At 28.0% G+C, this 24,557-nt stretch overlaps 1 protein-coding gene across 1 annotated transcript in view; it reads left to right on the top strand.

Annotated features, from left to right (window-relative positions):
- LOC111626423 (FYVE and coiled-coil domain-containing protein 1-like) overlaps positions 1 to 24,557 on the top strand; it is a 45,870-nt gene that overhangs the window by 4,366 nt on the left and 16,947 nt on the right. Inside the window, exons 2-9 of the mRNA XM_023369795.1 lie at positions 4,719 to 4,838; positions 12,088 to 12,203; positions 12,296 to 12,402; positions 15,635 to 15,778; positions 15,997 to 16,078; positions 17,679 to 17,867; positions 19,316 to 21,789; positions 21,894 to 22,241. Of these exons, the coding sequence (XP_023225563.1) occupies positions 4,719 to 4,838; positions 12,088 to 12,203; positions 12,296 to 12,402; positions 15,635 to 15,778; positions 15,997 to 16,078; positions 17,679 to 17,867; positions 19,316 to 21,789; positions 21,894 to 22,241 (3,580 nt within the window). The remainder of the gene's footprint in view (positions 1 to 4,718; positions 4,839 to 12,087; positions 12,204 to 12,295; positions 12,403 to 15,634; positions 15,779 to 15,996; positions 16,079 to 17,678; positions 17,868 to 19,315; positions 21,790 to 21,893; positions 22,242 to 24,557) is intronic.

Genomic DNA, 24,557 nt, shown 5'->3' with positions numbered 1-24,557 from the left:
ATGTTTTTACATTTTTGTTTACATCAAATTACAAACAGCAAAGACAATAACATGCAGTAATAATGATAACAGCTTGTTATATAACTATAAAAACATATCATAAAATTCTATTGAAAACTTCTGATATTATTTGTTAGCATGTGATATTAATATATCAAATTTCAAATAAATATTTGTATGATAAATCTGAAAAATATTGCAGTAATAATACTATTTTTTTAATATAATAGTCTTAAAAAATGCTTTAAATAATTAGGTTCATTTAAATTGTAGTAATGAGCTAATACTTTAAAAAATCTATAAGAGTTTATACATAGAAAAGGCAATAAGGTTTTCGTTTGGAATTGGATGAGAAGCATTGACCTTTTGACTGTACCTTTTTAATTTCGGAACAACATTCTCTGGTGCCAGATCTGGATGATAAGGAAGTTGCAGAATAACCTGTTACTTCTTAAGCATCATTGTTTCCTTACCACAGTGTAGTCTTCTGTTATTGTCAGAGGTGGACCTACATAAAGGATACTTAGGATGTTGCAAATTTGGTTTTATACTATTGCATCTTCAGGAAGATCATTTTCAAAGTTAAAATTGATTAAAACGATCCCAAGAATAATATGTCAATAGCAACTTTCTTAACTTGCAATCTAGTCCAGTGAAAGCAATACTGCTGCAGAATTGGACATTTTTCTGTTATTGATTGCTTTTCTGCTTTTAGCATCACTGAATTAAATTTATAGGTGAATTTCTGAATTGAATTCTTCAATTCATCGTAAAACTATTGCCTTATTGTTTGTTTTACTGTCTTTTAGTATATTTAAATAAATTCTTATTATCGTAAACAAATGAATCTACTCTCTATTTGCATTTCTCTTTTTAATGGAACTCATATCTAGAATTTGTACTTAGCAGAGCATATTTGTAGAGTATATCTAGTATTTGTAAGGCAAATCCTAGATATGCTCTAGTTATTGTGGTGCAAAAAAAGACGGTCCATCTTGGTGTTAATCTACAGATGTTGATACATCTGTTGAGTGTTCATAAAGTTTTATAATACACATACTTGTAATCTGTGGATTTTGGTAGGCATACAACTTTCCAAAGTGAAAAACTCGTTTAGATTGTTGTTCTGTATGGAATGAAAGTAACGAGTTCATGTTTAAAGTTGATTTGTTATGCAATGATACAACGTAAATTGAAATTTCACACTCATGTCTAAGAAATGGTGATGTCACGTTTCTCTTCCCAAACTTTGTAGAATGCTGCGGTAGGAGAATTACCAATCAACTTTTAATTTTTATTGTGTTATTTCTTTATGTAAATTTTTAAGTTAAGAAGTGTACAGTTTATGGATTGTAATTATTTTTGTGTTTAATTTCTTTCCAAATTACCCACTAAAACTGATTTGGTTGATCTTGCTTAAGTGATTCGTATTTGACATGTAATCCCTTATTTATCATTTGGAATACTTCAATGAATAAAAACAATAGACTCATTGCCAGAAAGGAAGAGACGATGCATAACAAATCAGTCATCACGGTGGCTGTTGTATTCTCTGGTCCAATAGGCAGCAATCCACCTCGACTGTATGCTATGCCAATTCCGGTTGTGAAAATTCCAGTTAGTCAGGTTAATGAAATTAAAAGACGGAGAGTATGTAACAAGTGTAATAAGAAACTGTTTGCAGGAAGAGTGAAGTGTCCCTACTTCTAGCCTCGAATGGTGTAAAGTGCTAAATCGTGAAGGATAAATCTGATGTAGAGTAGTTGATGGTAATAACGCAAATAACGATGATCTAACGGTTAACATTAGTTGGATAAGTGACTTCACAAATAATCTCCTTCAAATAGTGTGTATCCCTGCTGTAAGAAGAGAACAAAAATTGGATATAAAAAAGTATTTCTTATAATAAAAATTTTACTAATTATTCTACATTCCCATTTAGTTCATAAAATTTCATCTGTTTTCTGTGCGTAATTTTGCCAAGTGTATTGTTAGGCTCGGCCAAGCCTGCTATGGGGCAACCAGTAGCGAGAGAAAAGGTCCAACGTGTCTTGGAATACATGAATGATACGCATATGATTTAAAAGGCATATCACATGTATTTGATATGCTTTCTCATTGTAATTCTTTCTCACCTTTCCATTTAATTACTATTATATCTCGATTGCTCTCCTGCTTTTAGCATCATCACAATCTTATTTTATCTAAAGTATATATTAGGTACTATTTTTCAGTAGTTACTTTTAAAATGCCAGACTCTTTCTACTGGATATTCTGTATTTCTATCTGAAATTAGTTTATACACTAAAATTCTCTGTCCAATAGTGTGAGCAACGTATGTATCATTTCTATTGTTTAAATTATCTATTTACAATCTGTCCTCAAATTTTGAATTCAGATAATCCCATGTTTTCTTGATTTATCTTGGATTTTACATGTGAACTTTAATACTATACTTATCGTGGACCTCAAACAAACTAACTTAAAAATACTTTTGCTATTGCGTAGTCTCAAATTACGAAATTACAACTCCGAAACACAGATATCAGTTAGGTTTCGAAGACTAGATGCACGTTTATCTGAATATTCTTATCAAATAAGTTTATGATCTACGACAACCCTTAATATTATTCATTGAAGCATTCCTAACGATAAATGAGGGATCAAATTTCAAATATGAATCATGCAAGTGTGAATGGTTTGTAACTATTACTTTATAATGTTCCGATTTGATAATTGTCTATTAGAAAATCGGTGATAATTGTGTAATAAAATTTAGTTTCTATGCATAGTTTTTATAACTCAGTTTATGCAATTATTGGCATTTTCAAACATTGATTAATTATTAGAGTAATTTGTTGATGGAAAATAAATATTATATTTCAGTTTGTTTTCGTCGTATCAAGAAAATTTTTAATAGATTTCTTTATTAATAAAAAGCAGTCTTAAAGGTTTAAGTTTCTGTTAGTTAAAATAATAATAATTTTATTGAGGTAGGAATCACTACTGGTCCCTAATTTTGTCTGGGCCTGGAGGAAAATCCTCAGCTTCACTCAATGGCCCTGATCGTATGAGTTGCAAGAAGAATGATGAACCACTAGGCCCTGTTTCATCATTCTTCTTAATCCCTTTCTGTACTTCGTCATAAAAATACTTTCACTTATATTTAGGTAAAAAAATTCAGGTTTATTCTATTTTAAAGTTTGTTAAAGTTACGAAATTTGTAAATGTTATCATAATTTATTAGTTTTTTATATAAGCAGAGGATGAAGGACGGCGAGTGTAATTTTATACCTATTGTGTCCTTTCTTGGTAGCCTGTACCTGTCACGACTACATCATATTATTTGCATTTTCTGAAAGTTTTTCTAAATTAAGATGGTTATTTATAGGACATAGAAAAAAAACATTAAGAATCTATATAACTGAAGTCAATATTTTCTATTCTTACTTTTATGGTATTAATTATAATAAATGAAACCTATTAGTGAATAGAATAATATAAGAACTGCAGCAATTATTAACGTAATAAAACACTTCGGGCTTATATTTTTTTAATTAATGCAACCTTGAAATGTTTTATCTTGTTAAAAAGAAAAAAGAGTTGAAGAATGCCGTCTAAGATTATTTTTTTCGAATACTTCGTAATGAATTTAAATTTTCATTAAGAAACAAAATAAAACTCGGAGTTATTTTCAAAATTAAATTATGCTATCGTAATATGATAGTTAAACATTAGCAAATAGAAATGCAATGCTAATATATAAAATACAATACCATAGTGTAAAATATGAGCGAAATGCAGTATACAAAACCATAGTGTGAACGAATTCTATCGTCTTAAAATTAAGCTTTAAGTAATTGAAAATTTTAACAATTATTGTAATGAATACTGGCTTTTGAGAATGAAATGCTTTTAATATTAAATATATTGTCTCGCCGTAACTGCCTTAATCTTAAATTACGGCTATAGTAGCAATTTTTTAAAAATAAATTTTTATCTGTATCACAGATTTTAAAAAGAAAATTTTATATCATAAAACAAATATCAAATTTTTCAAAAGTAAGATGGATGCACAGTCTTAAACTCTGTAAGTGATGGTCTGATATTGATAAGGTTGCGTACTTTTGAAAGATATAATAATTTTATATTTTACAGATATTTTAAACATATACGACTACTACATCATTAAGTATTGTATTTAAAAATGTTTATCAATGTGAATAACTGCTAAGATATTGATGCAATTTTGTTATTTTCTTACATTTGTCATTGGATTTTTAATTTATCATAAGGGAAAATTGTAAAAATATTTAAATTTAGAAGAATTAAAAAATTATATTCTAAATTCTAGTAGGAATAAATTATCAGTAGAGATAATTTGTTGTAAGCATATAATTTTGAAAAATTTAAGACTGTTTCTAAGATTATTTACTGATAGAAACAATGTTGATAAACAATTTCAGATTTTATTGATAGAGATAAACCAGTACAATGAATCATTGAACACATACTCTATTTTTATTGGAATGGAAAAAAACAACAGTTCAAGATAACTATATCATAATTATATTGTATCAATAAACACAAGGAAAATTCCATAAAATTTAAAACTTAAATAATATTTATTATAATGTAGTGTTTAGTATAATGCAAATGTTATGATTTTTATAATAATGGATATCGCTCGTTAATAAAATTTTATTTGTTTTATGTAGAATGTGTTACCGAGTTAAGAAAGGATTTCTTCGAGAACAAGATTCCAATTAATGATGACAATGCAAATCTTCACAGATTTTGCTTTAAACTGGAATTTTTGTTGCAGAATGACATGAAAGGTAAGCAATTTTTTTAAAGTAAATTGAGCAATAACTTTCTAAAAATATTAATCGAATTTAGAGGAAAAGTATTATTTCATTTTCATAAACAAAGTTCTACAATTTGATAATGAAAACATAATAAACATTACACAATATATGCACATTAACTGACACACACACACTGTTAGAATGAATTTTGGATCATTGAAATAAATGACAATGACGTATAATAAATAATCTTATCGACTCTGCAGTTATCCAATGCTGCTGAATAACTAGAAAATCAGAGCCGAATAAAATCATTTATCACACTTCAAAAGTTCTAGATAAGTTTGTACAAAAAATCTTAATTTCGTTGATTAAAAGAATCATTATAAGTATAGATAAACTTTATATATCAAATTTTTAAAATTAAAGTATTGGCTAAAATGGATTAGATTAATTATCATTTCAGATGGGTTAGTATTTGTATAAAATATCACGAGTAGTTTCGGTAAGTTAATGTTACAGTTAATACAAGAAACATTATTCAATTTGATGCATTTGTATTTAAAATTAGATTGTATTACTATAATGTTTGATGGCTCTTTGTTTACTAAAGACATGATTACTACAAAATAAGACATACTGATATTATGAATGAGTTGCTAACTGTATGACTTGAGTCCTTTAGCTGTTTTTTGACAGTATTATTCATTTTTTATGATCTGTAGTTGACTTTTTTTTGTGTTTTTCCTTCTAACACATTAACTTTGTTCTAGATGTTCATGCTATTGCAAATTATGGCTAATGAATAGGCAGTATGATTTCATACACAGTTAAAGATACTTTGAATTGTAAAAAATGATTTGATTAGCTTATAGTGCAAGACAACCTTGATTTGGCCAAGTTAAATGATATTACAATTAAATAATAACATTAAATTCGATTGATTTCTCTTATGTAGTGCTAATTTTTAAAGGCAAAAAAGACTTAATTTTGAGGGTAGAGACAAGTTTTTAAAATATTGTAAATATCAATACCACTTAAGATATGACATATTATCCCTCTTTATTTCACCACACTCAAGTTTTATACTCCAAAATTCAATATCGTCAATGCTGCTATGCAAGTTACTATGCCAAATTTTGTTTCTTAATCTTTACCCTATCCTCAGATATTAAGTGAAATAGACACCAACATACACATACACACAGAATTTTCTTGCTGTTCTTATTTTTTTGGATTCAGGGGGTCTGAAAACGTGGAGATATGCAAAAAAACTTAAGGTCAAATTTGACACAATTCCCTTACCTTCCCTTATGTATACATAACAGCCAGAAAAGTAAAAAGAAAAAGGAACTAACAGGGAAACAAATCACTGTATTTACTTAAAATTAATTATATAGACTATCAAACACAGATAAGTAATATTCTTACATATAAACATTGTTTGTAAAGTCATTTTTTGTATAGTCAATATATTTTATATCAACATAACATAGAACATGTCTTAAATATCTAACAGTAAATTTATAGTTTATCCTTTAGGATATAAACTATAAATTTCAAATTGATTTGAAATGATGCAGTAATGAGTTTAAAATCTTCCATTTTATCTTTGAAGTTGTTCAGTATGACTCGATTGCATATAGAAATAATTGACTATTATAGGAATGTGCAACAAGAGTTATGAAAACTTCAACAGATTGGTAACTTAATTAGCATCTCTTCCCTGCAAAGTTTGAGAGTTTGCGTGTGATTAAATTTACAACTAGACATTTCAAATGTAAAATAAACAACACCTTTCATCAGTCCAGCACAACATTTAATACTTTAAAAACATTTTCAATCGAACATTTCAAGTAAGGAAAGATCCTGTGCTAATGACAATTTACTCAAATTTACATTAATATCATAATTTTATTACTACTGTATTTTTATTTGTTAAACATTTTTGTTATTACCTACAGTGTTTTTGGATTAACAACTTTAGTCAAAGTTTCTAAAGTATACATATATAATGAACGAACTGGATAAATATACTACTAATAGAACACACCTTTAATAATCCAGCTAATAAAAATTAATAATATAATAACGTTTTTGATAGTTTCTTAACAATCTTCCTCAGTTACCATAACATAGAATAAAATCGAACACAAAAAAGAACGTAAATACGAAATTAAAATATAAATAACGGAAAAGTAGATAAAATAAACGAAAAATAAAAATTAATCTGATGTTTTATTTATTTTTTATTTGTTAAATTGAAATTATTATTTGTTAAGGGACATTTTTTCGGATTAATTTTTATTTTTTTATTTTTCATTTATTTTATCTACTTTTCCGTTATATATATTTTAATTTCGTATTTACGTTCTTTTTTGTGTTCGATTTTATTTTATGTTATGGTAACTGAGGAAGATTGTTAAGAAATGATCGAAAACGTTATTATATTATTAATTTTTATTAGCTGGATTATTAAAGCTGTGTTCTATTAGTAGTTTCTAATGTAAATTATTATTACCTTTTTAATCCAGAAACATTCATAGAATTTTTTATCGAGTTTAATATGAATAAACACGAGCAAGTGAAAATGTTTGCCATAATTTCCATTTTTCATTAAAATTATTATTGCACTGTTGTGCTATTTGTATAAATTATAGTGAATATAATGCCCATTTTACTTTCCCAGCTGTTACGTATAACAGAGGGAAAGTATGGTGATCAAACAAAAACTGAACCTCTGAGATTTTCTCAGATTTGGACTCGGGACCTTGAAATGTCAAGAAATGCAAAAAAAAATGGGGGTTTTTCTGTATGTATGAATGCTTCTTATAGTACTAATATTTATTATTTATCACAATGTTTATTATCAAACACCAAATTTTCAGTTTTTTAACATTCAGGTTATTTTTCTTACCTGTTTTTGTTTACTTTTATTTACGTAACTTTGATTTATTAGTTTGTATACTTAACTAGAAGCTAAATTAAGAATTTGAGTTAAAATTTTGTGATGACATAACATTTATGCTGTGTTCATATATAGTTCAAACAATAATCCATCTGCTTATTTTATTAAGATTAAAATATATACAAATGTGCTGATGAATTATTTACCAAAGGAAACCACCTGCTTTATAATAAGATGATTTTTTTTTTTTATTAGATATTAGTTTTGTATGTCATTTGTTTACACACGTCTTCTCCGAAATAATGTAAATATATTTTGTTATAAAATTTATAAAGATTTTAAACAATCCTGTTCTTATACAAACTTAACATATTAAAAATATTAATTTTTATAAATGTAAACTTAAGTAATTCAATATGTTAATGTAGCTTTTGTGTTATCAATCTTGAATTAAACAATGATACTCTTGTTTTATCATATAATTTTGGGCAAAGATGGAGCGTTGCCAATAGTAATCTGTGATTTGATCTAAAGAATTTGTTTTTTATAACCTTAGAAGAGTTATAAATTTAAACTCATTGTTCGAAATACGTTAAAAATTATTTTTGAGTGTCCATCGGAGTCATCATTTTTATACAAAAGGTAATTTATATCAATCAGTAAATAAATTCTTACAATAAAATAATTAACGTAATGTTTGAAAGATTTTTTTTTAACTTATTACTTTTATATTAGAGTATTAAACATCAGTTTGGTTTAGTAATCATGTTTATTCATTAGATTAATTAATAATTTGAGAATTTGAATGATAGCTGTATTGATATGGGTTGGTTATATTAATAAATGGAATAATTAAATTAAATTTAGATATATAAAAAAAAAAACACATTGACCATGAGTTTTAGTTGAATCTGCAACTCTTGTGTAATTGCTGATTGCATTCTAATTGTACTAGCAGAGCATGTTTTTATAATGCACACGTAAAAAGTTTTTAAACTAGTACTATTTAAATTTAAACTCGAACAGTTCGAATTTAAGTCTAAGAAAAAGATTATTTTAGTTTACTAATCATACACAATATTTCAAACATTTAAAAGCCACTGTAATTAAACTAAGTATTAAATAATCAAATTATGTAATTTGTCTAAAGATAGGTGGTTAGATTGCTTATTTATGTATGATGTGTTTGATTAATAAATTGTTTTACTCATTTATCAATTTCTATAACATATATTAATTATTATTATTGCTTTGTTTGTAAATAATTATATGAATGAAAATATTAAAACATTTCATAAATTAATTTAATAACTTTTTAAAAATTACACACACACACAAACAGTATATTTTATAAGGGTCCTCTTTTGCATTATTTGTTCTTGTTATATAAAAATATATATATATATTTATATATTCTAAATGTAGTAATCTGGCACAAATGTTGTGATTCTAGTTAAGATAAACTTAAACTCTTAGTCATTGATTTTTCACAGTAAGATAGACAAATCTCTGTTTGCCTTTAGACACTAGTCATTTATATAATTTTTATTTTTATAAGCTTCAAATTCTCTTTCTGTTCATTATGTCTCAAGTAGCAAAGTGATTCCCGTTTGGAGACTTGCTATTTAATTTCCTAAATACTATATTACATAATAAATATATAATGCACCTGTTTCATGTACCGAACATTTAAACAAATGATGTTTGTTTATATAGAAATGTTACATAAAGCTGACAAATACGGAAGATTTTTTAAATAAATTTTTTTATACTTTATTAAAAATTAAAGTATTAAATATATCATTTTAATGTTTTATAATTCGTAAATTAAGAAATTAAATCTACTTAGTTGAACTGAATATTGTGACATGCTCTTGGCAAAATATAAATAATAGAAACAGAGTAAACTTTGTCAAATAAATGAAATTTCTTAACTTTCTTCCCATGTTTTAGAAGTCAAACTTAGTTTTGTATGTTACAGTTTTTCTTGTTGTTCTTTTATGCAAGTTTATAATTACTTCTTTTTAAATTTTAAATTCTGATTCTTAGGGTTTAGCACAAGAGATTGACATTTTAAAAAAATATAATTACAAATATAATAATTATGAAACAGTGAACTAACTTGTAATAAATGATATGATGAAATGTGTCAAAAAATATACCTGATACCGATTGGATAGTATTCCTTTGAACTTTGAAACTCTCCCGTGTAATTCCAGCCTTTCATTTACCTTTCTGACAGAAAGAATCTCTTAACAGTTTTCATGAGACTGTCAGGTACTCGTTAAGTTTTGCATTGGTTTTTATTTTCAAAAGGTGAGAGTTTAACTGTCCTATCGGATATTCATTAACATTTTTGTCTGGACCTCACATTTGCATAATTTTTTTTGTGCACTGGTTGATTTCCGTTCTCTGAACATTTTATTTAAAAAAGAAACTGATAATATTATGGAGCCTGAAATTAAAGAGTGGAGTATCACAAACTGTGCTCATCATAGAAACCAAGGAAGAGATAATATCCAAGGTAGAGAGTGGGTAGATGTCTGATGATGTTAGGCAGTATGGCTTGAACAGATCTGCAGTAGGCACAATCTTAGCTAAGAAAGATATAATCAAGAAGACTCCAGCATCTAAAGGAGTAAGGAAAATCACATCTAAGAAAAGGAAATGAAAACAGATGTAACTAGTGTTACTATCATTCAAGAGAAAGCTAGAGAAAGTTTTGAAGAACTGAAGAAACAAACTCCACAATTGTCACATGAGGAGATAGAATTCAAGGCTATCACTGGATGGTTTGCAAAGTTTAGGAGATCTCGCATTAAACATGTGGTAATTCACAGTGAGTCTGCTAGTGCATATAAAGAAGAAGCTGAGAAGTTCTGTCTCAAATTTGAAGAATTCATTAAAAAGGAAGGATATTTTCCACAACAAGTTTTCAATTGTGATGAAACAGGTTAATTTTGGAAACCATACTTACATCACGAAAGATGAGAAAAATATTCCTGGGCATAAACCCATGAAAGACTGATTGATGTTACTTTTGGGAGCTAATGCTAGCAGTGATATGAAGTTTATCCTGCTTCTTCTCTATCACTCTGGGAATCCTAGAGCATTAAAATAAAATTCCATAATTAAAGAAAGACTGTCAATGATGTGGAGATCAAATAAAAGGGCATGGGTCACCCAGACTCTTTTCAGAGAATGGCTGTTTGAAGTTTGTGCTTCAAGCATTAAATTCATACCAATGACCAATGAATTGCCATTGAAAGCACTGTTATTGGACAATGCACCAGGACACTCAAAAGACCTTGAAGATAATTTACTGGAAGACTTTCCCTGGCTGACAGTTCAGTTTCTGCTTCCAAATACCACTTTGTTGATTCAGCCAATTGATCAAGAGGTTATTGCAACTTTCAAGAAATTGTACATTCATGCACTATTTTGTCAGTGTTTTGAAGCATGCCAGTTCTTCTCAATGATAAAATTTAAAATGTTTTGGAAAGAAAAATTTGATATTCTTGAAGCTATCTGGCTCATTAGAAATGCGTGGTCAGAAATCATTCAAGGACAGTTGAATTCTGCTTGGTAAAAGCCATGTCCCTCCTGCATTCAGAGAGACAGAGATGGTGTCTTTGAAATTATGGATGAAATTGTGATAACTGCCAAAGATCCCAAATTGGAGGTGAATGAAAACGACATTGAAGAGTTCATAATGGAGATGGATCTGATGGCAGACGAACTCCAAGAAACTCAAGAAGTTGTGTTTTCTTCTGAAGAAGAGGAAGACAAAAGAGGATCAATGCCAACATCATCTATTAAAGATCTTTTGAAGAAGTGGGAGGATGTCAGAACAACAGTCTTAGAATGCATCCAAACCAGGTTGAGTTTAATAGGTTTGGGGATCTGTACAACGACAATACTATTAATTACTTCTGGAAAATCCTGAAGAGAGAAAAGCAATCGATATCGGACAGATCTTTAACTCCTCGCAAACAGAAAAGGAACATGACTGATAAAAATGTAAGACTGTGCATATATGTATTATTATTATTATTATTACATATAAATAGACGTAGTAAGAAAGTATATAATTTTTATTTATTTTTTGGGGTCTCCAGAATGAATTAATCAAATTACCATAAAAATCTATGGTAAATCAGTAATCAATTAATGAACAATTTGGATAGTGAACATGGTCTTGAAACGGATTATGTTCATTAACTAATCACACACTGTGTTAAAATTTTTCCTAAATTTCTTGGCTATACTTTATACATTTGAAACTTTGTAAAAAAATAGAAATAATTAATCTAGAATAAGATTATAAATATTTAAAATTTATTCAATAATTGAAATTTGTTTAATTTTCAGAGCACACCAGTTTACTTGGTACGCGAAAAAATTATTGGGATTACATCTGCCGTTGTCTTACGACGAAACGAACAGACGTTCATGATGGATTAAAATTTGTTAAATCAATTTCTGAAGTAATAAACTTTTAAAAATTTAAATAGGTTTAAAGAATATACATTTTTCCACCCTTCTGTCAATAATAAATAATATAAATTTAATATTTCAGCTTAAAACATCATTAGGGCGAGGAAGAGCGTTCATCAGGTTTTGTTTAATGCAGCAGTGTCTTGCTGACTCGTTGCAATGCTGTATAATGAATACCAAAGTAACAAGGTAATAAGCTATTATAATTATTCAGTTACGAGCAACCTACAGCCTGCAAAGTTCTTATGTGCATCCTCCGAGGCTTTGGCAATGTAATTTTATTTTTAATTTTTTGCCTCATTTCAATATCCAATCATAATTAAGCTGATATTTGTGATGAAGAATATTCAAACTATTCTCATCTTTTCACTGGTCAAGTTTAAACTATATATTATTGATTGTGTATTATTTTAGCACTTAGTATACTAACAGTTATGAAATTTGTCGATGCTCAGCAAATTTAAAGTCTGCAGTATCCTAAGACTGCTGAATTGAGGTATTCATTCAGTAATCACCCCTTTGTATTTATTAAATTATTCATTGAACTTTAACAGTGTTAATCCTCGTGTACATAGTATTTTCCTTACAATTGTTTTCTTGGTTTGGTTGTTACTTCCGAGAGATCAGATCTGCCTCTTTTGCAGACCGTACGGTAAAGTTTACTCTCGGGGGTTTGTTTTGCAAAAGAATTAAACTGTTCAAACCTTAAATTTTCTATTTAAGCCTTGCATTGATTGGAGCATGTTTAGACGGTGATAAGAACATAACATATTTGCAAAAATACTTCGTGTGTAACATTTAATGCATGCACATATGCTGTAAAATTCAGTTACTATTAAAAATGATTATTGAATGAAAAGGAGGTGAGATTCTTTTGATGTTTAAATTACTATTATTATTTTAAATGAATTAAATATGAAACACTAAATTAATTAAAACANAAATCATTCAAGGACAGTTGAATTCTGCTTGGCAAAAGCCATGTCCCTCCTGCATTCAGAGAGACAGAGATGGTGTCTTTGAAATTATGGATGAAATTGTGATAACTGCCAAAGATCCCAAATTGGAGGTGAATGAAAACGACATTGAAGAGTTCATAATGGAGATGGATCTGATGGCAGACGAACTCCAAGAAACTCAAGAAGTTGTGTTTTCTTCTGAAGAAGAGGAAGACAAAAGAGGATCAATGCCAACATCTTCTATTAAAGATCTTTTGAAGAAGTGGGAGGATGTCAGAACAACAGTCTTAGAATGCATCCAAACCAGGTTGAGTTTAATAGGTTTGGGGATCTGTACAACGACAATACTATTAATTACTTCTGGAAAATCCTGAAGAGAGAAAAGCAATCGATATCGGACAGATCTTTAACTCCTCGCAAACAGAAAAGGAACATGACTGATAAAAATGTAAGACTGTGCATATATGTATTATTATTATTATTATTACATATAAATAGACGTAGTAAGAAAGTATATAATTTTTATTTATTTTTTGGGGTCTCCAGAATGAATTAATCAAATTACCATAAAAATCTATGGTAAATCAGTAATCAATTAATGAACAATTTGGATAGTGAACATGGTCTTGAAACGGATTATGTTCATTAACTAATCACACACTGTGTTAAAATTTTTCCTAAATTTTTTGGCTATACTTTATACATTTGAAACTTTGTAAAAAAATAGAAATAATTAATCTAGAATAAGATTATAAATATTTAAAATTTATTCAGATTCTTCTATTTTATAATAATTGAAATTTGTTTAATTTTCAGAGCACACCAGTTTACTTGGTACGCGAAAAAATTATTGGGATTACATCTGCCGTTGTCTTACGACGAAACGAACAGACGTTCATGATGGATTAAAATTTGTTAAATCAATTTCTGAAGTAATAAACCTTTAAAAATTTAAATAGGTTTAAAGAATATACATTTTTCCACCCTTCTGTCAATAATAAATAATATAAATTTAATATTTCAGCTTAAAACATCATTAGGGCGAGGAAGAGCGTTCATCAGGTTTTGTTTAATGCAGCAGTGTCTTGCTGACTCGTTGCAATGCTGTATAATGAATACCAAAGTAACAAGGTAATAAGCTATTATAATTATTCAGTTACGAGCAACCTACAGCCTGCAAAGTTCTTATGTGCATCCTCCGAGGCTTTGGCAATGTAATTTTATTTTTAATTTTTTGCCTCATTTCAATATCCAATCATAATTAAGCTGATATTTGTGATGAAGAATATTCAAACTATTCTCATCTTTTCACTGGTCAAGTTTAAACTATATATTATTGATTGTGTATTATTTTAGCACTTAGTATACTAACAGTTATGAAATTTGTCGATGCTCAGCAAATTTAAAGTCTGCAGTATCCTAAGACTGCTGAATTGAGGTATTCATTCAGTAATCACCCCTTTGTATTTATTAAATTATTCATTGAACTTTAACAGTGTTAATCCTCGTGTACATAGTATTTTCCTTACAATTGTTTTCTTGGTTTGGTTGTTACTTCCGAGAGATCAGATCTGCCTCTTTTGCAGACCGTACGGTAAAGTTTACTCTCGGGGGTTTGTTTTGCAAAAGAATTAAACTGTTCAAACCTTAAATTTTCTATTTAAGCCTTGCATTGATTGGAGCATGTTTAGACGGTGATAAGAACATAACATATTTGCAAAAATACTTCGTGTGTAACATTTAATGCATGCACATATGCTGTAAAATTCAGTTACTATTAAAAATAATTATTGAATGAAAAGGAGGTAAGATTCTTTTGAAGTTTAAATTACTATTATTATTTTAAATGAATTAAATATGAAACACTAAATTAATTAAAACATTTTATTGCTTAGAATTTTACTTATTTGATCCAGATTAAGTTGTTGATACAGGATGCCCAAAAATCAGTTAACCAAGATAATTTTAAGAATAGTTAAAACAAATTTGGAGCAGCTGCACGTTATTACTCATGATTCAGTTACTTCATTGGAAGCAACCAAATCATGAATAATAACACGCAGCTGTTCAAACCAGTTTTAACTATTCTTAAAATATCTTGGTTAATCGACTTTTAAGCCATTGTGTATGTGCTAGATTCTAAGCAAGTGGTTTGAAGACAAACATTTTAAACTTCAGAAGTCAGATTTTTAGTAGAAAATGTTCCAAAACTTTTTTCTAATTAAAAATTTGGGTTTAATGTATAAAGATATATTTTGTTTTAGATTCATTTTAAATATTAAAATGAACTTTATTTGGCTTTGGTTTTTTAATGATATATTTTTTTGCAAGATTGATTAAGTAATCTTAATGTTATTATTATTATATATAACATTAATTACAGTTAATTGACTACTAAATTATACTTGTATAGATGATTTTGAAACTAATTGAGTATTAATTACATAATATTTTTATTTCAGTAATTGGTATCATGAATCATCTTTTCTAATGAATGAAGCTCAGACCTCTTTCCTCATTTCCACATTATATGAATTAAATGACATACAGTTTGATCTTTCGCCAAGAGGACACGATCTCGACGTGTCTTGGCCGACGTTTGCTAGGTACGTTTTTCACTATTTTAAAATAATTAAGCAGAATTATTTGTCACTTATAATTTCAACTAATTGCTATTGTAATATAGTAAGAATTTTGATTTTATTTAATATGAAATTTTAATTTATTTCACTTTGAACAAAAATTAATATGATTACTAAATAAAGCATATTTAATTAGGACAGATTATTAGTATAATGAAAGCATTAAAATCTTACTCTTTTAGAAAGCTATTTAGTACAACTTATTCTTGGCAACCACCTAGCAGAAGCGTGAGCGTCTCTAGTTTGGTCAGCTGTACGTCACAAGTAATGTATTTAATTTAATCATTTTAGATTTAATACTTATTTTAATACTTTCAAACTCAACTATTTTTGAAAATCTTTATACGATAATTATTAAAAGTACATTTTATTTGCTGTAGTTTTTTACGTATAAAGTAAGAACTAAACTTCTATTATTCATTTTTAATTTTAGCATTTTCATAGCATTAGCATAGATATGACAATAATTTTTAATAAAACATAGAATTTTTAATTTTAACTTGATAAAATAGCATGATGATAAATAAATCAAATGAAAAATTTAGCAAATTTAATTTACATTAATTTAAAACACATTTTTAATTTAAAAATCTAAGTAAAAAGTTATACAGTATAATCAGATAAAATAATTAAATAAAGTAATTAGAGTAATTACAAAAATTAGCATGAAAATCAGCTAATTTTGATTTACATCTCTCGGTCACTTGTTTTTCTTTGTTTCTGGCTCAAGGTATTTGCCATTCTAATTCTTTTAATTTTGATTTATGATTTCTGTTATCTTTAAATTTTAAAAGAGTGCATAGGCTTGAGATTTTAAACAAGGCAAAAAAATATCCAAAAGATGAATAGAAGTATACCATTTGATTAATCAGTGTGAAAATGTAAAGTAAGAAAATAACCTCAATATGTACTTTTTAGAGAGAGAGAGCCTCTCCTAGTTACTGTGTGAACTCAGATCTTCATGAATAAGTCAGAATGTTTGCGAATGTGAGACAATCAGTAATGGAGTATCTCAACAGCTGTTTGACTAACAACAATGGTCATTCTGAATACATGCTGTTAAGTCACTTATTTTACAGTGTTTTAATGCTGTTACCAGTTTTTATACACTATTTTTCCAGTTATTAAGGTATGTACAGTAGAGTGTCGTTTATCCGAATCAATTGGGGACTGGGGTTGTTCAGATAACTTATTTTTCGGATAACCAATTATGTACAAAAAAATATACTAACCTATCCAGTGTTAAATTTTTCTCCATTGCGTGTTGCTTCGCGTTGAATTTTCGTCAATGTTAAGCCTAACATAAAGTTTTAAAATATATTGTGGCTATTGTATCGTTAAAAATTATCTCTTTATTTTGTACAAACAAAATAAATATATTGAAAAATATAAAAACAAAAAAATTATATTTTGGAAGTTAATCTAGTATCAAAAACATTCGATTCAGCACGACACAGTCTGACTGGAACACTTTTGGTTAACCGATGTTTCAGTTGATCAGCTTTTGGATAAACGACGCTCTACTGTAGTTGCAACTAGGAAAGGCTGTATATTGAGGAAATTTTCCTCCCCGTATTTATTTTGTACTGTTGCATCACTGTTGGGGTGTTGCATTTGCCTTTTTGTGATAGAGGTTTGGAATCACTTTGTACATACAGTAACAGGCATTTTAAGCACTTTTGTTTATATGTTTCCTTTATTCTATTTTGCAATTAAGCTGATATAAATTTATGTCAGTTTTACTTTTATAAATAATACTTTTGCTAAAACTTTGATGTTTATTTTTTGTTTTCTTTCTAAGAATATAGTTTTAATGATAGTGGAGTTAAATCTTAATATAATCTATATTGAACCTATTTTGCAGAATGAACCCACTTTAACACAGCAATTTACAAATGAGATTCAAAATATTAATGAAGTGAAAGATTTGAAAGCTGAGCTCATCCATTTAGAGAAAAATATGGAAGAATTACGGCAACAGTTAAAATGTGCAGAAAAAAGAGAAGAAGAATCAAGGTTACTTGCAAGTAAAAAAGAGAAAGAATTAATAGAAGTAAGTGTTTTGTTTAATTTATCATTAAGTTTTGCAATGAATCATTTAAGAGATGATAAATTTTTATATTTTTAGATAATTACATTTTAAGTAAAAGTTTTTTATTATCTAGGAAAGAGTATATACAACTGCTCCTTACGTGAATTCAGATTTATGCTAAATATTTTTCATAAAAATGTATTAAATTCCCATAATTCAATATAATGATGTTGATTGTGATGATACTTGTATGTAATAACATGAGGGGTAATTATTTAATTTGTGGAAAGGAGTGAAAACTTATCTTAAATGTGATCTTTGGAATCTTGTAGTTATTTGTCTTTCTCAAAATAATTTCTATTGAACCTTATGCATTTTATCCACATTGTACCCATGCATTAAAAGTGTCTTGCAAGCCATTTTTTGACAGTATGAAAATTGATGTCATTGTGGAAGGCAAGCTTTGTCATTGGATTCAATATGTTTGCCTTTCAAAGCCCTCTTCAGATTCAGAAAGAGGAAAAATATTTCAAAGTGCTAAGTCTGGGAAGCATGGCAAATGTGGCAGAACCTTGGCACCTATGGTAGAGATCACTGACTGTACAATATTAGCCATGACGGCAGTACTGTGCATGCTATCAGAAAATGGCTTTCACAATGCTGGCAAAAATATGAGATTCAAGGGAGAATGTTTTGAGAAAGACAAATGAATGGAAGATTCTGAAGATGACGTTTAAGGTAAGGTTTTGCAGATTAAATGATGATCATTTGTATATTGATACATATAAGTGTCAGTAAATTAAACATTTTTTATTTTTATTTTTGAAGACAAACTGGAAATACTTTTTTTTTCTAGTTATGCTTCATATCAAAGTAATTAACTAGTAAAAAACATTTTCAAATACATTACAAAGAAACAAATTCTGACTTAAATTCTATTCCACAAATCCTACATGACATTTTCACAAATTGGGGATTATCTGTATAGAATTCATACTTCTGCATTGCTGTATTTAATTAGAATTCAAGTAAAATTAAAGTATTTATTTATATTGATTAAATTTAAAATTACAGAACATAAAAGCTAAATTTATTCCCATTTAATTTGATAGTTTAATTTGATTGATGTAAATAATCAAAATTTACTTTAAATTAATTTACTAATAAAATAAAGTTCCTAATTGTCAAATATTGTTAATTAATTAACTCAATTCTAACTCAGAAATCTTGAAGGGATTTAATGATTAGAGAATTTAAGGAACACTTGTGTTCTATTGATAAGATAAGGAATTTATAAATTTAAGTTTTGATTTAAGTAAAATTAAATTAATGGTTGTTAATGACCACATTTGAGATATTTTACTATCCAGATATTTAGTTAATTATTAAATTTATAATTGTTTAAAAAACAAGTTTCATATAAATTTTTGCCTATAAAATTGCTAATGTTTGATTCTGTTTTTTAATAGCTTTCATCTAGTCTAGAAGAAGAAAGAAAATTGCACAAAATTAATGTAAATAATTTAGAAGAAGAAATGGTGAAGTTAAAAGAAAATTGGCAGATTGAAAAGAATGATTTAGTTGAAAAACTTAATAATTCTGTCAGGACATCTGTAGAAAACTGTGAGAAACTGCAACATATGGTTTCAGACTATAATATTGAAGAAGAAAATCATCTAAGGAATTGTGAAAAATTGAAAGAGAAAATATTGTACCTAGAAGAGGAAAATTCTACTCTGCTGTCTCAGTCATTTCATTTAGAAGTGGAATTACAAAAAAACAAAGAAATGATACAACAACTTGAAACAAGTACAAAAGATTTTGAACAAATTATATCGGAGTTAGAAAATGAGAACAAAATGTTTAAAACTAGAATCAAAGAACAAGATACAATAATTGAATCTCAGCAGGATATAACACAAAGCAAACCATTTAAAGACTTGGCAAAACAATTACATTTGCGTGAGTTAGATCTTTTGACGGCCAGAAAGGAAGCAAGTAATCTTCAGAGAACTTTGGAGAAAGCTGATGAAGCTAATGAAGTTGCAAAAACATTAGCAAATACTTTAGATTCAGAGAATCGTAACTTACGAGAAGAAATAAGCATTTTAGTTGCCAGAACGGATGATTTTGAGAAAATTAACAATGACTTAAAAGATGAAATAACTGCAATTAAACTTGAGTTGCAGAATGTTCTTGAAAGTAAAAAAAAATTAGAAGAAGAACTAGAAACTGTAATGAAACTTCCAGAAGAGCTGCTTTCTATAATAGGAAAAATTGCAAATTCTCCCGAATTGAGTTTAAAAGATGTAACCAACTTGTATAGATTTGAAAATATCGATTGTAGTTTGAAAGAAAAAATATATTCTACATTACAATTGTTAGAAAGATTTAATGTAAATTGTGTTCAAAATATATCTGTGCCAAGTTCAAATGAAGCATTAAACTTTGACAAAGAAGTGATGAATTTATGTAAAAAACAATCTGTGAAAATTGAAGAACTGCATAAAGAATTTGATGCTTGTATACAAGAAATATTAAAATTAAATTGTCAGATGTGCATAGTTAAAGATACATTACACTTATGTGAAGATAGAATTAATTATGAATGCCTTCAGACTGAATATGATTATATAAAAGAAACTGAAGAGAATGAGTGCAAATCTAGTGAAAATAGTGATAATTCCACAAATATTCCATTAAATGAAATGAATAATAATACAAATAAATTAAATAAATTAACAGAAAAAACACAGAAATTATTCCATGATCTAGAAGCCTTCAGAGAATTGAATCATAAATTAATTTTGAAAGTTCAGGAACAAGAAAGGAAATTGTCAGGAATTACACAAGAACTTGAAACATCACACAAAGTGATAACTGCATTAAAATGTCAGCATAGCGAATTGCAAACAACCGAAGCTATTACACGTTATGAACTTAAAGAAAAACGAAAGCTTTTAAATAAATTACGCTCGCAATTAGAATCTACAAAAGAAGAATGTAATCGCATGAGGAAAAGTTACTCAGATTCGGAAGCGGAATGGCAAAGTTTGAGAGATGAATTTGCTAAAAGACATAAACAAGCTAGTGAAGAGAGTGGTTTTGTAGATGATAGTAAAACTTTAGTAGATAACGAAAGTGATAATCAAGATCTTATTGCTACTAATTCTGATGTAGCATCCAGTCCCATTGACATCAATACTGCCGAAATGACAGAATGTTTTGAAAATTTAAGGCCATCTTGCGAAGGTGCAGAAGCCGATATTAATGAATTAATAAAAGAAGAAGTTATGTGTAATCCAAAATCTAGATTAGAAAGATTAGAAGAAGAATTTAAAAAAGTTCGAAATAATATAATGAGAAATGTTTCTAGAAGTGCACATCTTGAACAAAGAGTTCAATCGTTGAGGGTTAAAAAAAGTGACAATATAACCGATGGACATTTAGGTGAAAATTCTGCTGTTTTATTACAACAGAGTTCTCACAATTCACTCGATAATCACGAACAGAAAACTGTTGACGATCCCGATACCTCTTTACAAATTTTGGGAACATCACCAATTTCAGATGGCATACATGATACTTCTGAAGAAATTGTCGTGGACATATCAAATCATTCATCTGAAATGTCTGAAGATATCGAACCAAGTTCAATGAACGTTTACGATCCTTCGAGTGGGAGTTTGTGTGATTTATCCGATTTGGACGATGAAAATTTTACAAATCAAGAAGTTAGACCCATTGTTCCCAGTTTAAGGAGGCAAATGCTTCATAGTGTTGTAAATCGATTAAGAAACGAAAAACTTCGTCAGGAATGTACGGAAACAGAATTAAGACTACAAATAGAATCTTTGAAAGATTCAAATTATAATTTAAGAAGGGAAGTAGAAAAGCTGGAGCAAGAAAAAACTGATTTAATTGCAAAAGAAATAGATTTCAGGTATAGCTTTGAAATTAAAATTGATGGATTAAATTACAAATTTAGAAGTTTTTTAAAAAATAATTTTTTACAGATTACTAATTTTAAACATAATATACTATAANAATTGTCGTGGACGTATCAAATCATTCATCTGAAATATCTGAAGATATCGAACCAAGTTCAATGAACGTTTACGATCCTTCGAGTGGGAGTTTGTGTGATTTATCCGATTTGGACGATGAAAATTTCACAAATCAAGAAGTTAGACCCATTGTTCCCAGTTTAAGGAGGCAAATGCTTCATAGTGTTGTAAATCGATTAAGAAACGAAAAACTTCGTCAGGAATGTACGGAAACAGAATTAAGACTACAGATAGAATCTTTGAAAGATTCAAATTATAATTTAAGAAGGGAAGTAGAAAAGCTGGAGCAAGAAAAAACTGATTTAATTGCAAAAGAAATAGATTTCAGGTATAGCTTTGAAATTAAAATTGATGGATTAAATTACAAATTTAGAAGTTTTGAAAAATAATTTTCTACAGATTACTAATTTTAAACATAATATACTATAATTTTACGAAAATTTTTAGTCTTTGGAAAAATAATTTATACAATCTTTATCTTCATTCTAGATTCATCATCATTTCATTAGAGCTAACATTTCTTTCTATATCTTCAAATATATACTTTCTACATCTCAGTTTTTTGCGTTTTTATATATTATATAGAAAAAATGGCAAAATCTAGAGTTGAAAGAGAGATATTCCGTACAGGTTACATTCAATGAAGATCTGATAAAGTTAGGATTAGAATGGATATTGTCAGTGTGTTAATGTTTAGAATCTTTGATATAACAATACTTTTTTATTGAATCTTTGATAAACAATACTTTTTTATTGAATTTTTTGTTAGATCTAATTTAAATTAGATCTAACAAAAAATTAATGGAGGCATTATTTCACAAGATTCAAATTATCAATTAAAGAAAACAGACAATGAGGGTAAAGGTTGGTTCATATTTTGTAAGAATGGAAAATAGAAGAGAAAATGACACTAAATTGGTTTTTCATGACACTTCATTCATTCTTTGTGTCCTTCAACATGGAGACTGATAAAATTGAAGTAATTAAAATAGAATTATCTTTGTTGAATCATAACTCATCATAATATCTATTCAAATTAGATTATTTGAAGTTAAGTGAACATATAATCTTTATATATATTAAAACCTACCTAAATACCAAAACTGTGCCAAATTATCTTTCTTAATGTCTTTTGTAAGTGTAAAATATTCTCCACTCGATTTTTTTTTTTGAATTAACTACATATACTATTGTCATTTCAGATAAAGTATTTAAATTACTTTTGAATTAATATATAGGGCTTATAAATTATAAAAAAAATGAAAATTTAAGATGGTAAAATAGAACAATTACCTTAGATTCCTTATAGAAACACGCCTGCACAAATTTCAGAATCAGTAGGTATTAAACAAATAATAAAACCAAAAATATTTAACAAATACCTAAAACTTCAGAATATAATTGCATTAGTGCTTGAATTTTAAATCTGAATGTTTAAAATGTGTGAAAATTTCAATTTAAATATTTGAAATTCAAAATTACATGAAGAAATGTTAGTCATAATGAAGTAAAGTTGGATCTGAAATTTTGAAAATAAATACAAATCATATCATATAAATGAATAAAGTTTAAATTAAATTGGAGTTTAAATCTCAACTTTTATAATAATCCAATCGAATGAAGGTTTAACATCATATTACAGCTTACAATAGTATAGTATATATCATATTGTAGTGACTTACTATACTGAAGTATCCCAGTCTAGTTGTGGGATAAATGATTGAGGACTTTACAAAACCAAGGGCACGAATTCATGGAACTATATTTAATACTAATAATATCAATTCACAAATAAAAACAGCTCAAGGCTTCAAATGATGAACTTATTGGTTATAGTTAAATTGATTGTAGTCACTACAATCAATTTAATTCTAATTAGATTGATTGTATCTAACATACATAATTAATTCTAAGTTATATACTAATATTGATATAGATATATTGAGTAATCATGTTGTATCTATACAGTTATCTACAGGTTGGTATACCAGGTTGTTACATTCTCTTGATAGAATTAATTGGCAGAATCCAATTCTCTTTGCCGCCACGTGGTCGATTCTTGGTTATAAAACAGGTTATAAATCGCAGAGTTGATAAAATAATTGTCCCAATGAGTCAATGTAATTCCTAAGTATATTCCTACTTAAGTTACTTGTTCGTCGAAGGAAAGTCCTGTTTGATGGGGTTGGATTATCCATTTCCTATAGCCGTTTGATATCCTATCGTCCTTATCATATCTCCACGATAACCTTCTGGGAGGGGGTAGACAGTCTGGTCCAGCATTGAAGATGAGTCCACATAAAAGAGAAAAAAAGGTCTTTTGCCATGTGGGACAAGCACTTTTATAGGTTCGACCATCCAGGAACTTGTTCACCCATGTGACCTTTGCTTAACCAGTCCACGACCACAATTTAATTGACCTCGAAAAGGTGATACAGAGTGCACAGCATTACGTTACATGTAAAAAGAGGGGGGGAAAGATAAACCTGATACAATATTATTTCATAAATGGAACGTGATTACAAAATTTACAAAATTAATACAACCAAAATAACCATAGTAGCAGAGCACTACACTATCCAATTTAATTAATAAATTGTTTTAACTGTCNTTTTGCGTTTTTATATATTATATAGAAAAAATG

Source organism: Centruroides sculpturatus, unplaced genomic scaffold (genome assembly GCF_000671375.1).
Source record: "Centruroides sculpturatus isolate CEXI.00-Female unplaced genomic scaffold, Cexi_2.0 scaffold111, whole genome shotgun sequence".
In the NCBI taxonomy this organism is placed as follows: domain Eukaryota; kingdom Metazoa; phylum Arthropoda; class Arachnida; order Scorpiones; family Buthidae; genus Centruroides; species Centruroides sculpturatus.
The sequence above is the reverse complement of the archived record's forward strand: the minus strand, read 5'-3'. Positions and strand labels throughout refer to the sequence as shown.